Consider the following 14,329-nt stretch of genomic DNA (forward strand, 5'->3'; position numbering starts at 1 on the left):
AAACTAGAGGTGCTTTCTCTGTCTTCCTGAGCCTCTCTTATGGCACTTAAATAATTCTTGTCTACTAGACTTGGAAACTTTTGGAAGAAGCAGTTTCTGTGTCTGACTCATCTTTATAGTCACTGCAGCCTAGTTTCAGTCTTGACTTGTGCTTTGTCTAAGTGAATATTTTTGAAGGAAGTTTTGGCAAAACACATATGTGTAAAAATTGTGTCACTAGGTGCTAAGCTCTTTGTCCCTGACTGTTAGAGGAAGGGTAGCGATGACAGGAGCATTAGGTGCGGGGGACCCGTGTTTGAGCTGGACTCCGAAGGTGGCTCAGTGTATCTCTCAGAGGGTCGTCAGCCATTAGGCTTCAGGAAAATGCTTGAAGAACGCTTTCTACTCAGTAGCAAGTTATTGACTCAAGTGTTTTCGTAAGTCAAGAACTGTTGAAAAAAGTTCTAATCCTTCCTGAAATGTCTTCTGGTTTTCCTAGAAGAAGAAGAATTGCTGCTCTGACACTCAGGACCATGTGACCAAATAGCCTACAGAAGGTGCCCGTTTGAAAGGTGGGTCTCAGGGTTTTTCCTGAAGAGATGCTTGTGCAAACCTCGAGAGAGAGGAGCGAGAAAGGAATGGAATGTTGATTGCATACGGGATGCAGGGCAGTGTTTTGGTTGAGAGGAGGCCCCAAAATCAGACTGCTGAGTTTGCACCCTGGCTCTGCCATTTCCTAGCAAAGAAACCTCAGTTTCCTGATTTGGGGGGTGGGGACAGTCTTACTTCCTAAGCTTTTGAGTGGCTCCAATGAGATAAGTCACGCAAAGCCCTGAGGGCAGGGTCTGGCACATAGTAGGTACTCAGTAATTCTCTCGGTAGGTGCCAGTACCTGATCAGAAACTGTTTCTCGTAGTCCTTACAACAACGACGCGATATCAGAGGAAGTAGTATCTTTTTTGTATAGATGGGAAAACCGAGTCTCAGAGACTCAGAGACAAAATAACTCCCCCAAAGCCATACTGCTAGCAAATGGTAGAGCCTCATCCACTCCAGGGCCTCTGAATCGATAGCCCACGTTTGCTTTTCTCCCCTGAGCTGCCTCCTGGTCTTGCTCCACTCTTGGATCCCAAAGAACCACCACTGGATACAAAGTCTCTATCCTGCTTAGAATTTTGTCACAGTTCTTAGGAGAGACTTTGACATGTGAGCCTCTTCTATTATATCAATAAGCTGGCCCAATTTATGCCCTAAAGGGGAAGCCTAAGAAAGTGCACTATTACAGAAGACTTAGAAATCCCAACATTTATGTCCTTGTTGGGGAGCCATGCACCCTCCAGCAAGTTGGCTCCCTAATTTGGGGCAGTAAATCCATGGCTGTTTCTGCAGCTTAACTTTAACTATGTAGGACTCATGACTCGTGAGTCTGCATTCTGCTGCCTGGTCTTAATCTTTTATTCTGATTTGTGTTTATTCTGGTCCTGAGGTTTTTGTTTGTCAATTTATATTCTTGTAAGCTGCCTTGAATCTTTTGAGAAATAAGATAGGGTAGAAATAAATCATTAAATCTTAATAAAAGTCACAAACCAGCATTAGGAAAGCCTTGGCCTTTGGTGTAAGGGTCATTTACTTAAGAGTCTATCACTCATCTAGAAGTCTATGAAAAGTCAACAGGAAGGCTTGTGCTTTCTATTTGCAAAGACCATTCCCATTTGTCAAAAATAGCAAGGACATTAAAGTTTTGGGAAGAGCAGAAGGTAGTTTTGTGTTGTGTGACAATGTGGAGAGAGAAAGCCCTCTCTGTGCTCCTGGGCCTGGGGTGCGAGCTTGCTGAGTGCGGCCCGGCCTTGGCAGGGAGTTGTGAGCACCGGAGTCTACAGGCAGCAGGCCTGTTTTTCCTTGTCTCTCCACTCCCTCCTCCTAAAGCAGTTTGGTCCCAGGGTACCACAAACCCCAGGGGTTTGCCACAAACCACCTTCCCACCATGGGCACTGCAGTCACTTTTGAGGCCTGGTGGGAATGAATTCACTGGGTGACTGGAGGCTGCCTTGCAAGGCAGGCCTGCTGCCAGGGTCTGGTGGGGGAAGTATGAGGAGGAAATGGTGGTAGGAGGTGGAGGAGTCTTTCCACATCAAGTTGGCGCTTTGAACCTAACGTGATGGAAAAGAAGGAGTGTCAGCCCAGGCAGTGGCAGCTACGCAGAGGACAAAGACAACAGCACCCAAGCTGGTCATGTTGGCCCCGTTAGACGCCATCTTGTTGGGGTTGCTGCGAGCCTCTCTGAACTTGGTCAGGTCTGCCTCCTGATGGTCCCTTAGGCTGGCTGCCTGCCTTTCTGGGACCCCTCCAGACATTCGCCTCGGTCCTGCCACAGGGGAGAAGAGTCATTTCAGGTCCACTTGAGGTGGATGCTTCCTAGTTTACTGTCCTAATTTTTTTTTTTTGTCAGATTAAAATGTAAGCTTAAGACATTAATTCTGAGAGCAACCTCATTTGAGAAGAATGTGCAAAAAAAAGGAAAAGATCATTCTTCACAATATTTCCTGCCAGGATAAGATGGGGATTTTGGCAAGATCTATCATGAGTAAAACCAATTTTGAGATAATATTGATTTTTAAAATCTGGTGGTTGAAGATTATTCCTGTGGAAAAAGAGCGACTTCCAGGCCCTGTGGATGAGGCATAATCCACAATGTAAATTGAGGCATATAAATCTCCTGCAATTTGTTAGAGGTTTTTTGATGGGTTGAGGAAACACTCTAAAAGTCAACCTGGTGGCATTTCATTTCTTGTTTCTGTTGCATCTTTTGCCAACCTGTGAGACATGATGGAGCACACCTCCTCACATCTGTAGGAATGGTGTAGGACAGCAAGCAGCGTGCGGGCCTGGGGTCAGACATGGTCATAAAGCAAATAGAAACCTCCGCACACGCCATCCACACTCTCCCCTTGATGCTGGGATTGAGCTGACAGAACGGACGGGGTGGCAGCAACTTTGGGAGTTGGCTGTGCTTCAGAGGAAACAAAGAGGCCTTGTCCTTCGATATTGCAAATAGTACTAAAATATCTTGCAAAAACTGAAAAAAACCCAACTCTGGTAAGCAGTGGGATCCTTCAAGGGGTTTCTTTTTTTCTCTCACATACACACATGTTATAAAAACTCATGTGTGGTTTTCCTAAGGGGCGCAACCAACTAATGACAATTGCAAAAGCGCTGCTGAATTAACAAGAGTCATATTTTGTTTGCTTTGCAGGAAAACTGCTGTGGTTGCTGCTGCTTCGAGAAGATTTTTGGAAAAATCAGCAGTTCTGTTGCCTTGACCCCTGTGATGACTGGTGGCCGTAGCCAGAGGAGCAGCCACGCTTGAACTCTGAGCCCCTTGGCCGTGCGCAGAGGGCACCCAGTGCTGCAGCCCTGCCCGCCTGCCCTCATGTCCCCACCCCTATGGTAGTGCCCACTTGGGAAGCCGTTTCCCTGCCATCTTAGGTTGTATTTTCTATTTTTATTTTTGATTTTAGTCACTAGGGCAAGGGATGCATTATTTCTGCTGTTTCTCATATTACTAGAGCAATCATCCTGGAGATTTATTTGGGATTTTAAAACCTGGAGGATGTATTTAGAGGGAGAAAACTGTTTCCAGTCATTAAATTGTGACTTTCAAGTGATTATATCCCCAGAAAACATTCTAAGTGTGGTGCATCCTTCAACACATCATTTCTCAGACTTTATTATTTTGATTTGGTCTGAAATCAGGTGAATCCAACTGATAAATAATTTGCTTTCTGGAACATAAGCTTTCTTTGAATTCTGAGGCAAGAGGCATCAGCCATTATATCTTCCATTTATTCTAAACTTTCCTCCAAGCGCATCAGTTTCTTCCAAGTAGCTGCTTCTACTTTCAAATGAGTGGCATGCATTTTCACAGTGTGGTCCCTCCTCTCGTCTGATTGAACCTTCATCTGCATGGAACACACTGGTTTTGAGAGGCGGTGCAAGAGGTATCTGTTCATGGTGAGTCTTCAAAATGGCCACCTTTGGAATAATGTTGACAGTCCTGAGAGCTTTCCTCACTGCAGTTGTCAAGAAGAGATGGGTCTGTGTATCCTGAGGAAGGACAATGCTTTGTTTCCAGTGTTCAAGTGATCTGGGAAATAGCACTCAAGTTTCTGGGTAAACTCAAACTTTTGTGAAGATGAGTGATCTCAGCTCCGCAGAGTCTCATGTGGCTCCTGGCTGTGAAGAAAGGGCATTCAGAAGCCGAAGACAAGGGGAGCACCTCTGCTCACTTTTTCTACACGAGAAAGATTTCCAGTTGGAAGTTCCTTCTTGTTCCTGAGGTCGTGTGCCATCTCCTCACAGCTGTTTAATAAGCGAAGGGAGCCCTACTGTATACAGCACAGAAGGTTACAGGGCCTCCAAAGAGCGAAACAGCCACGCCATTTCTTTAAGAAGAGACAAGGCAAAGCCACGCTTAACTCCTGGTACACATCCAAGCTCATCATTCAGCTTCTTAAGCTCTCCTTCATTTTCCATTTCCAAATAACCATTGTGTTGAGATCAGCTTATGATAATGTCTATTTTGGGCTCTGGTTGTCATAATGGTGATGATATGGGGTAAGAATAACGTGGTGGCTGTATGAGTGAAGGCAGATTTGATTTGCACTGGCTTTTCTCCATTATTTCTCACATCCACTTAGTGACTCCTTGCAGCATGGCCACACATAACTATATGTGCAACATCCTTATTCTCTGGGTAAGGTAAAGGAGGAGTAGCAACAGAAGAAAATGTGTAATGTAGTGAAGGCCACATGCCAGCTTAGTGGTCATGCCAGCTGTAAGACTGACTCCTTTCTAGCATTTGTGCTTACACTGTCATGCATTTCTTTTTTCCTTTGGCCTATGCATTTACCCAAGGTTGGTTTCTCCTGTTCCTGTTATGTGACTATGCTTAAAATGTTTAATTTAGTTTTCTTAAAAAAAAAAAAAAAAAAGCCCTGTGACTGCAGTGTTATATTACTGTGCTATCTTTAGCTGATGGTATTCATCGAGTCTAGAAAAATACAAGCCAGTGCATGCATTAATACTACTCAGACCACAGAGAGCTGGCATTCACTCAGATGCTAAATAGGACACAAGGGTTTGATTTGAAACCCCTCGTGGAAGGGCGTGTTCTGTCCTGTGGTGTAGATTCTCTATCAGATTGAGCAGGAGGTCTTTCACATGTGCAGTGTGCATCTAGCTTTGACTCACGTTGGCAAATAAACTTTCCCCAGGCCCGGCCACACATAGAAGGGACAGCGTAGGCCAAATGAAGGAATGATTTCTTTGCCAAATTAATCCACTGATGACCCTGCAGTTAGTGGGTGTGGTTTGTTTTTTCTTTTAGAGGTTTAGAAAGGAGACTCTACTTTAAAAATGGATCTCCTTTGAATTTGTAGTTAAATTTCCACATTTGGATTGGGGAAGCATCCCCAGGCCAGTGGGGTGCCTTTTATATGAGAGTTGGGGATAGTTTGCCTTGCAGAGTTGATTATTGCAGTCTAGAGTTATGGTGAAATGGGAGAATTTGTCTCCTACTCATCCTGTCTCCTCTCTCCACGCCAATGTGTGGCTGCTCCAGCAGAAGCCCATAACTTGGTCGATTGCTGCTCTGATGGGAAAAGAGGGCTTTGCAAAGCGAGGGAATCAAACCAGATGCGAGCATGGACCCAGAGAAGCTGAGTCTGGCTAGACTAGGGCTATTGTGATCAATTTTTCCAAGAAGTCATTAGGATTTGAGAGCCTGTATTTCTCCTCCACCCTCTTAATGGAAGTTGTGGCTTCACTCACTCACATTAGGCAGTTGCCATTTTTTTAGTAAGTGGAGGAAATTAAGCACTGATGGGGTCCTTTTACTGCCTGGAGAGGAATAAACCTCATGAACTATTAAGGGAAAAGCACGCCCACATTTGTAATTTGTAAGATACCAACACTTAGCCAGAATTTGTTGCTATTTAAAAATCAAGGAAGATAGGACCCACACCCCAGTTTGTGGCATGAAAACCTCTGGAATGGATTCTCACCTGAGTAACTTGGGGAAAAGATTTCCAGGTTGAAATTGGGTAACTCTCATGTCTGTTGAGTCCTGTAGGTTTGTTTTTAGTTGCTTTTTGTCTGACTTGATATTATTTTACCTTCTTTCCTCAAAATGTAAATAGGCATGCTGTCATTATCATGTCATACTTTGATGTGAATGTGTCTTGAAAGATGTGAGAACTTATATTTTCTCCATTTTTATAGATATTAGTATAGCAAAATTTTTTCTTGTTTTAGAATTAAAATGTGGGTTAATATTAGGGAAATGAGAGTCTTCCTCTTTATTTCATTCCTTTTTGCCCCTTCTGCTCCCACCACCCCTGCTCCAGCCATTAGACAGGGGTGCCAGCCAGTCTCATACATGTCCTTGTTCAGTTTGGACTGCAGACCAGTTGAGGGAATCTCATTTGGAAAATTTATTTGTGTAAGTGTAATGAGAGGGAGAGGAGGGCCCCTCAGCGATGTGGTCAGTGGCCTCAGTTCCGCTCTCCGTCCCTAGCAATTCCGTCATGGGCATAGGGCACAGCACTGCTGGGGCTCACTTCTCAAGGGCCATGGTGCTCCCTACCTTGCTTTTGTCCTGTATTTTTTATTTTTTTTTTATTTTTTAATTTTTAAAATTTTTTTTTTTAAAGATTTTATTTTTTCCTTTTTCTCCCCAAAGCCCCCCGTACATAGTTGTATATTCTTCATCGTGGGTCCTTCTAGTTGTGGCATGCGGGACGCTGCCTCAGCGTGGTCTGATGAGCAGTGCCATGTCCGCGCCCAGGATTCGAACCAACGAAGCACTGGTCCGCCTGCAGCGGAGCGCGCGAACCCAACCACTCCGCCACGGGGCCAGCCCTGTATTTTTTATTTTTTCACTTCTTTCTGTTTTTCTTAAGTTAGAATCAAAGTTCATCTTTTTATCCATCACAATGTTTGCCGAAAACCTCTTGGAGGTGAAAATTATATTTCCAAAAGGCAAATTGCTTTCTGTCCTAAAGGAAACTTGATGCTGGACTTATTGGATGTTGAATTCCTGGATTAGGATGACGTCCTTGCATAGCACGAAATCTCCTACAGTTTCTCATGTTAGAAGTGCTGTATTTTTCTCCTAGCTTCACTTAGTCAGGTGCGTTTTCCATAAGGGGTCTTTATATGGGCAGTGTCACCTTCCATGAAGGCTTATAACTCAACTACTATTTACTCAAAAAACCAGAAAACAGCTGAGACCTGAGCATGCATATTTTGACTTCCATGTATTTTGTAGTTGTCCCAGCTGGTAGATGTCAGTGCGTCCTTTGGATAAAGTTTATCAGTGTAGATAAGAAATAAAGATATCTTCATAATGTGATTGCATATTCAGGTATTTTTTAAATTTCTGATCATAGTTTCATTCAGTTGTATTTCTTTGCCTTATAAAGATGTATAACTGTCATATGTGTATTATATTGAAGAATAAACATGGACTTTAATCCTTTGGCTAATGAGTTAAATTACTCAACAAAGAGGACTTGGCAAATGCAATACAAACTCTTTCCTTTATGACGAGGTCTGACATGTTAAATCCTGTGATATTAAGAAACTAAGATAGCTTAAAAGAGCAATATCACACTTATAGGGCTCCAGAACCATTCGCAGGAATACTGGTCAGCCCCATGAGGGAAAAACAGCTCCCCCATTTGAAAGCATGGTGGTCACAATGTACCATCTCAAGGCTTGGTGTTTTTCGCCCTATAAATACAAAAATATTGACTGAGATATAAGTAGAGTGTCTAGTTCCAGAACAGAGTTTAAGGAGTTATTAAGGCAATTTGCAGCAGTCCAGCCTCTGTAATGTACCTCAGTGAACATTCCTCAGACCCTGTGGTAAAGTTAACTTGTATATCGGGACCCACAAAATGGAGGCCACCTCAGTGGCCTGGCCTGTGTCACAAATCTAAAACTAAGTCAGCCTGCACTTATGGGAAACACTCGTCAAGGAATCCTAGCATAGACCCATCATAATCCCCCAACTCAGCTTTAGCGGGCTCAACTTACCCTAGAAAACAGGACCTTATGGGGCCTTCCAAGGAAATCCCTGACCCCCTGGCCACTCATGCCCTGTTTCCATATTGCCTCTTCCAGCCTTTATAGAATGTGCTCTTGCCCCAAATCCCTCAGGAGCAGTGCTCCCCTGCTTGTGAGGCACTGGACTCCCCCAACCTGTGTATTGTTTTCCCTTGAATAAAGGACATCAAACTTGTCACTAAACTGCTTTATTTTTGTCCTTTGAAATCTGAAATGTGTCTGCTTCAGAAAATCTATTACTGAAGAATTTCAGTATATGATGGCCACCCTGTCGTCGGCTGCCACATTGCTTTCTGGGGTCTGTGTCTTGGCTGGAAATGCTGTTGTGACTGTTCAGCTCCAAGGCCTGTGTGTGTCTGAGGGTGACATCTGGGTCCATGACAACATTCCCATTTTAGTCCAGCAGCGATCAGCTCTCCCAGCGTCAATGAAATCCCTTACCCCAACTTGGCTTGAGACTGTCCCATTGAATTTCCATTCTTTTCTTTTTTTTTTTTTTTGAGTGATCAGTTTTTTAATTTTTTTAAGATAGGCACTTGAGCTAACATCTGTTGCCAATCTTTTTTTCTTCTTCTTCGTCTTCTTCTTTTTCTCCCCAAAGCCCCCCAGTATGTAGGTGTATATTGTAGTCGTAGGTCCTTCTGGTTGTGGCATGTAGGTGCCGCCTCAGCATGGCCTGATGAGTGGTTCCATGACTGTACTCAGGATCTGAACTGTGAGACCCTGGGCTGCGGAAGCGGAGTGCGAACTTAACCACTCGGCCACGGGGCTGGCCTCTGTCCCACTAAATTTTCTATTATCTCAGTTTCAAGCATAAGTGGAGCCTTTATGTCCTCACACATAGCAATCCTGTCCCTCTCTGTCAGCTCCCAGTCATTCCCACTTGAATCTCTAGGTGAAGCGTTCTGACTTCTTCCCCAAAGTGAGGAAACCTTATCGACCCCCTGTAATCTTGTGAGACAATAAGAACTATGTGTTTGGTCGTTGTCCTCTGTTTCAGACACAGAAAGCCTTGGAATTTCCTGAGTGATAGAGGTGAGAGGAGCATCTATTGTTATTTATCATCAGCCCCTTTTAACCATCCCTGAGTTTATGCCACTGAGGAGACTCTTGGAGGATGGCAGCTGGTTGCCAGAGGAACCAAGCCCATGATTAGAGGGTTAGAACTTTCAGCCCCGTCCCCCACCTCTGGGGAGGGGAAAGGACCTGGGGGTTGAGTTAATCACCAATGGTCAATGATTTTATCAATCATGCTATGTAATGGAACCTCTATAAAAACCTTAAATGAAGGGGTTTGGGGAGTTTTTGGGTTGGTGAACAAGACTGCATTCACGTGCCGGGAGGGTGGCTCACCCCAAGTTCCACAGGGACAGAAGCTCCTGTGCTCATGACCTTTCCTGACCTCACCCTATATATTTCTTCATCCGGATGTTCATTTGTATCCTTTATTATAGCCTTTATAATATACTGGTGATAGTAAATAAGGTTTTTCCCTGGGTTCTGTGAGCCATCATAGCAAATTAGGAGGGGGTCATGGCAAGCCCCAATTTGTAGTCAAGTGTGGGAAACCTGGGGACGCACCACTTGTGACTGGTGTTTGAAGTGGGGCTGAGCCCTTAACCTGTGGGGTCTGAGCTAACTCTAAGTAGCTAGTGTCAGAATTATTGAATTGGAGAAAAAACCCATACATTTGGTGTCAGAAATGTTTTGAGTAGAAAAACAGTTTTCCTTTACCCTCTGATATAGGCACAAGATAGGTCCCAGTGGACAGCCCCACACTTTCCCCGGAGTAGATCCTCAAGGCTAGAGCTTCAGGGCCTGGGACTCAGGACAAGAATCAGTCATCTCCCTTCCAGTGCTTCTCCTTGCTCTCCCCTGCGGCAAAGTTCAGTGGGGCCATTCTCCCTTATCATCCCCAAAAAGGGAGGGTGCCAAAACCCACTTCATCACTTCCCCGACCACTGCCTGCAAGGAAAGGGGACGTCAACCCGACCTCAGGCCTGGCCCCATTTGGAAGATCGGTGGTTCCTGATGCTCCTTCAGTGGCTTATTCCCACCACTCATAATATAGAACTTCCACAAGAACTTGTAACCTGTTTCCCAGACATCACTGTGGTACAAATAGGGTGTCATGAAAGATATTAATCTGCACCTAGCTGGCTCATGGCCTCAACTGCAGAGTTTGGGGCCTCTGAGCCCCCTCAAAGCTTACCCAATTATTTCTAGAGACTTCCAAAATATTCTTACACAAGTTTAGGAACCGGCGTGTCAGGAAGAGTGGCCTCATCTGGCAGGACACCACCCGAGGGCACCTCCCTTCCATTGCTGCAGTCCACCCCTACAACAGCTGCCCCTGCCAAGAACGTTGCCTCCTGGCTTCCCTCAAGAGGCCAGCTCCAGGTACCAGCGAGGTGGTATTTCCTGGAGTCCCCATCACACTAATGCTATGTGCACAGTCATGCCGAAACGCAGAGTATGCTCACTGCCCAGGCAGCCTCGTTCTTTGTGCACAGATGTGTAATCTTTTCAGGAGTTCATATAAGCTTCCAACAGGTAGAGACAAGTGAAGGCAACGGTCTCCTCCCCCATAAGCTGACTACTAGGTGGTATTTGGTACAATGAAAGCAAGGGTCAGGCTGAATTCTGCCATACCTACAAACGATGAGAAGCAGGACAGTCACAGTTATACAAACTGTTGTGCTAGCCCAGTGAAGCCCCAGCTGTCTGGCTTTTTAGGCCCTCTGACAGTGCCTTGCATGAAAGGTTCATTCAAGGCAGATGTGACAATATTCTGATCAAAAGATCCAGGCAACTCTTTAGTTGGATCAGATGACAGCATCCTCCAGAAATGGCTGAACATAAGACCTAATGGAATTCTAAGGCCTAGGGGCAGCTCCCAAGAGATTAGGCGCCTGAGCTTGCTGGATCCTTATATCACTATATAAGAATTATTACAACATTATTATTCTAATATTATGTTATATTCTTGTTCTTCATTTAAGTAGAATGTTGTCGTTCATATCTGTTCAACATTTCTAGCCGATCCATAGTTTAAACACTACTTATTTTACTCATTAAAAAAAAATCATTTTCTAGTGTCCATTATGCTAGTTTCACACTCTTCTGGTGTTGAGTAGATGTAAGGATAGAAGAAGAGTTTGTGAAAACCAGCTTTTTTATGCTAATTTAAAACGCTACCTACCTAGCCTTGGAGTATCCAGTCTGGATTAGATTAATATCCTTCAAACGTTAACTGACTTCCATGCCAGAGTATTTTATAGTAAATCACAGTGTAAATCATACAAATTGGCCACAGCATCTCACACAGTTCTTCCTAAAAAAAAGCTCTTCCGGCTTCTGCCTTTGACCTCTCATTGTGCCGGTTGAGGAACACACAAGGACGGCTACAGGTCCTCCGCTTTTCCCTTCTCTCCCATAAAGGCCTGTTCCAAAATACACATCTCATAAAGCCCCTCAGTTCTCTCTCAATCCACGAATCCCTGCCTGTTATTTTCAGTGACATCTCTGCCATATAGTGTCAGCCAATGCTCACGAATCATCACAGGTGTTATTTCTCTTTATCACAGATAACTAGGACTAGAAAAGACCATGACTGGGGCTGGAGGATCCATTTCCCAGATGGCTAACTTGCACAGCTAGCAAATTGATGCCGACTTTTAGCAGGAGACCTCAGTTCCTTGGCAGGTGAGACTCTCCATAGGGCTGCTCATGTGACAGCCTGCTTCTCAGAGTGAGTAATCAAAGAGAGAGTAAAATAGTAATCTCAATCCGTTTTACGCCCTTTTCTCAGCAGCGTCTCACTCCCTAATTTCCTCAATGCCCTATTCAATGTGAGAAGGGATTACACAAGACAAGAATAACAAGAGGTGAGAACCACTGTGGACTACTTAGGAGGCTAGTGACCATCAGCCACCCTATGGCTCCCCGAAGACGCACATCCCTCCAACACACAATACAAACTCACCCATTCCAAATACCCCTCAAAGTCCTGTTCCATTATATCATCAGCTCAAAGTCAAGAATCTCATCTTCTAAATCGAGTCTGGTTGTGGGTGAGTCTTCTTTGGTGAGGCTCTTTAAGTATATCTCCTTGAATCTAGTTCTTCTTGGTCCAAAGACGTGTAAATGAACAGAAAAGTTATCCCTCCCCACCACTGCACACCTAACACACAATGGTGGACAGGCATAGGACAGCCACCAAAAACCTTCCTGTTCAAAATGAGGAGAAAGAGACAGTATACAAGAATCCCTGGTCCATAGCAATAATGAAATTCAGCAAGGGAAGTGTTGGGAGTTCCTTATTTATGACTCAGTCTTACTTTTTCTGGTGGTCTAATGGCTAAGATCCAATGCTCTCTCCACCACAGCCCAGGTTCATTTCCTGGTCAGGGAACCTCACCACCTGTCTATCAGTTGTTACACTGTGGGGCTACTTGTTGCTGTGATGCTGAAAGCTATGCCACCAATATTTCAAATACCAGTAATGTCACCCATGGTGGACAGGTTTCAGTGGAGCTTCCAGACAAAGACAGACTAGAAGTAGGACCTAGCCGCCCACTTCCAAAAAAAATGGCCATAAAAACCCTCAAAACAGCAGTGGAGCATTTTCTGATATAGTGCTGTAAGGTGAGAGGACGGTGCAGAAAGACAGGGCGGGGTTATACTTTGCTCTGTACAGGGTTGCTAGGAGTTGGAATCGACTTGACAGCATTAACATACGTCTTCCCAGGAATGGTTCACCACGACTCTTGGCTCCACCCTCTGGGTTCTTGGTTTTACCCTCTGAATCATTCTTCATTGTCCATGAAAGATAGTCTGTTTACGCAGCTGTGTAGATTTCTCAGCCTACTTCCTTCCAGTAGAAGATTGAGAATACAAAGCCCTCTTTCCTCTTTGTGCTCTCTCTGTCCATTTCAGTACAAGCTGGTGGTGCACCTGGCAGTATGAATCTTTTAAAAAGTTAATATGTCACCTGTGAATTTTATTCGGGTTGACTCCATTAGAAAAAGACCACACTCACAAATCTCTTTGAGATACACTCTTCCTTCCTTGGACTCCTGCTGAGCCTGTTGAGGGCCAACACCTCAAATGTCTTAGAAGCCCTACTGTTTGACTGAATTATTCTCTGATGTACTGTCTGGGATTTTCTGAGGTCTTAATAAAGAACTTTAGAATCTTGGCTTCATGATTAGGCCATGCTTTCTTCAGAGTGCCCTGGATTTGATCTTTAACTGGAAGCCATTTCTTAATTGTAGTATCATTTATTGTCCCTAGAGGCTGGAGTTTTTTAATTCTTTTTTTTCAAAGTCCTTCCATTAGTTTATTTCTCTCTTCTCATATTTTATTATAAGCAGCAAGAAGAAATGAAGAAGTACTTTCAACAGTCTCTGGAAATATCCTTAGCTAGATCACAGAGTTCCTTAGGTAAGCTTTCTACTTTCCCCATTATTGTAGGTGATGTCGTTGCTAAGCTTTCTGCCCCTGTATAACAAAGATCGTCATTAGGATTTCATAAAATGCTCTTCAAGGCTCTTCAAGCTTTCACTACCACTCTGCCCAAGTCCTTCCAGGTTTTTCTCAAAGCCTCTCCCACCTTGGAGGTTTTTGTCATGATAATACTCTACGACTTCTGGCAGTGCCTGCACAACAGGCTTGTCTATAATTCCGAAGATTTGTACATCCTCTTCTCTCAGTCTAAAATGTTTTTTGATAGTCTTGTCTAAGTCATAAATGCCCAAATTCCACCATTCTTTCCACCTGTCCAATCCAGGACAAAGTCGTATATCTCTGCCACATCCTCTATATGGTTTTCTTATAGCAGTAACCACATTTTCCTTTTTTTTTCTCCCTGAAGCCCCACTGCATGGTTGTATATCCTAATTGTAAGTTCTTCTATGTGATCCACTGCCACAGCATGGCAACTGACAGACAGGTGGTGTGTTCTGTGACTGGGAAGCAAACCTGGGCTACCGAAGTGATGAGAGTGCCAAACTTTAACCACTATGCCATCAGGGCTGGCTCGACATTATTTTCTAACCTTTTGGGTTTTTTAAAAATTTTTATTTTATTTTTATTTTATTTATGTATTTTTTTTTTTTTTTTAGGAAGATTAGCCCTGAGCTAACTACCGCCAATCATCCTTCTTTTTGCTGAGGAAGACTGGCCCTGAGCTAACATCCATGCCAATCTTCCTCTATTTTAT

General features: G+C 44.0%; 1 protein-coding gene across 4 annotated transcripts in view; it reads left to right on the forward strand.

Annotated features, from left to right (window-relative positions):
• The window catches only part of MYLK4 (myosin light chain kinase family member 4), a 76,325-nt gene extending 68,807 nt beyond the window's left edge, over window positions 1-7,518 (forward strand). For 2 of the 4 annotated variants that reach the window (XM_070515721.1, XM_014859583.3), the window contains 2 exons: window positions 482-551; window positions 3,233-7,518. In XM_070515721.1, the coding sequence (XP_070371822.1) occupies window positions 482-526 (45 nt within the window). In that variant the 3' untranslated portion in view covers window positions 527-551; window positions 3,233-7,518. Of the gene's footprint in view, window positions 1-478; window positions 552-3,232 lie in introns of all 4 variants that reach the window. The other 2 variants (XM_070515720.1, XM_014859581.3) reach the window with 1 other exon arrangement.
• Window positions 7,519-14,329: the final 6,811 nt, after the last annotated feature.

Source organism: Equus asinus, chromosome 8 (genome assembly GCF_041296235.1).
Source record: "Equus asinus isolate D_3611 breed Donkey chromosome 8, EquAss-T2T_v2, whole genome shotgun sequence".
NCBI lineage: Eukaryota > Metazoa > Chordata > Mammalia > Perissodactyla > Equidae > Equus > Equus asinus.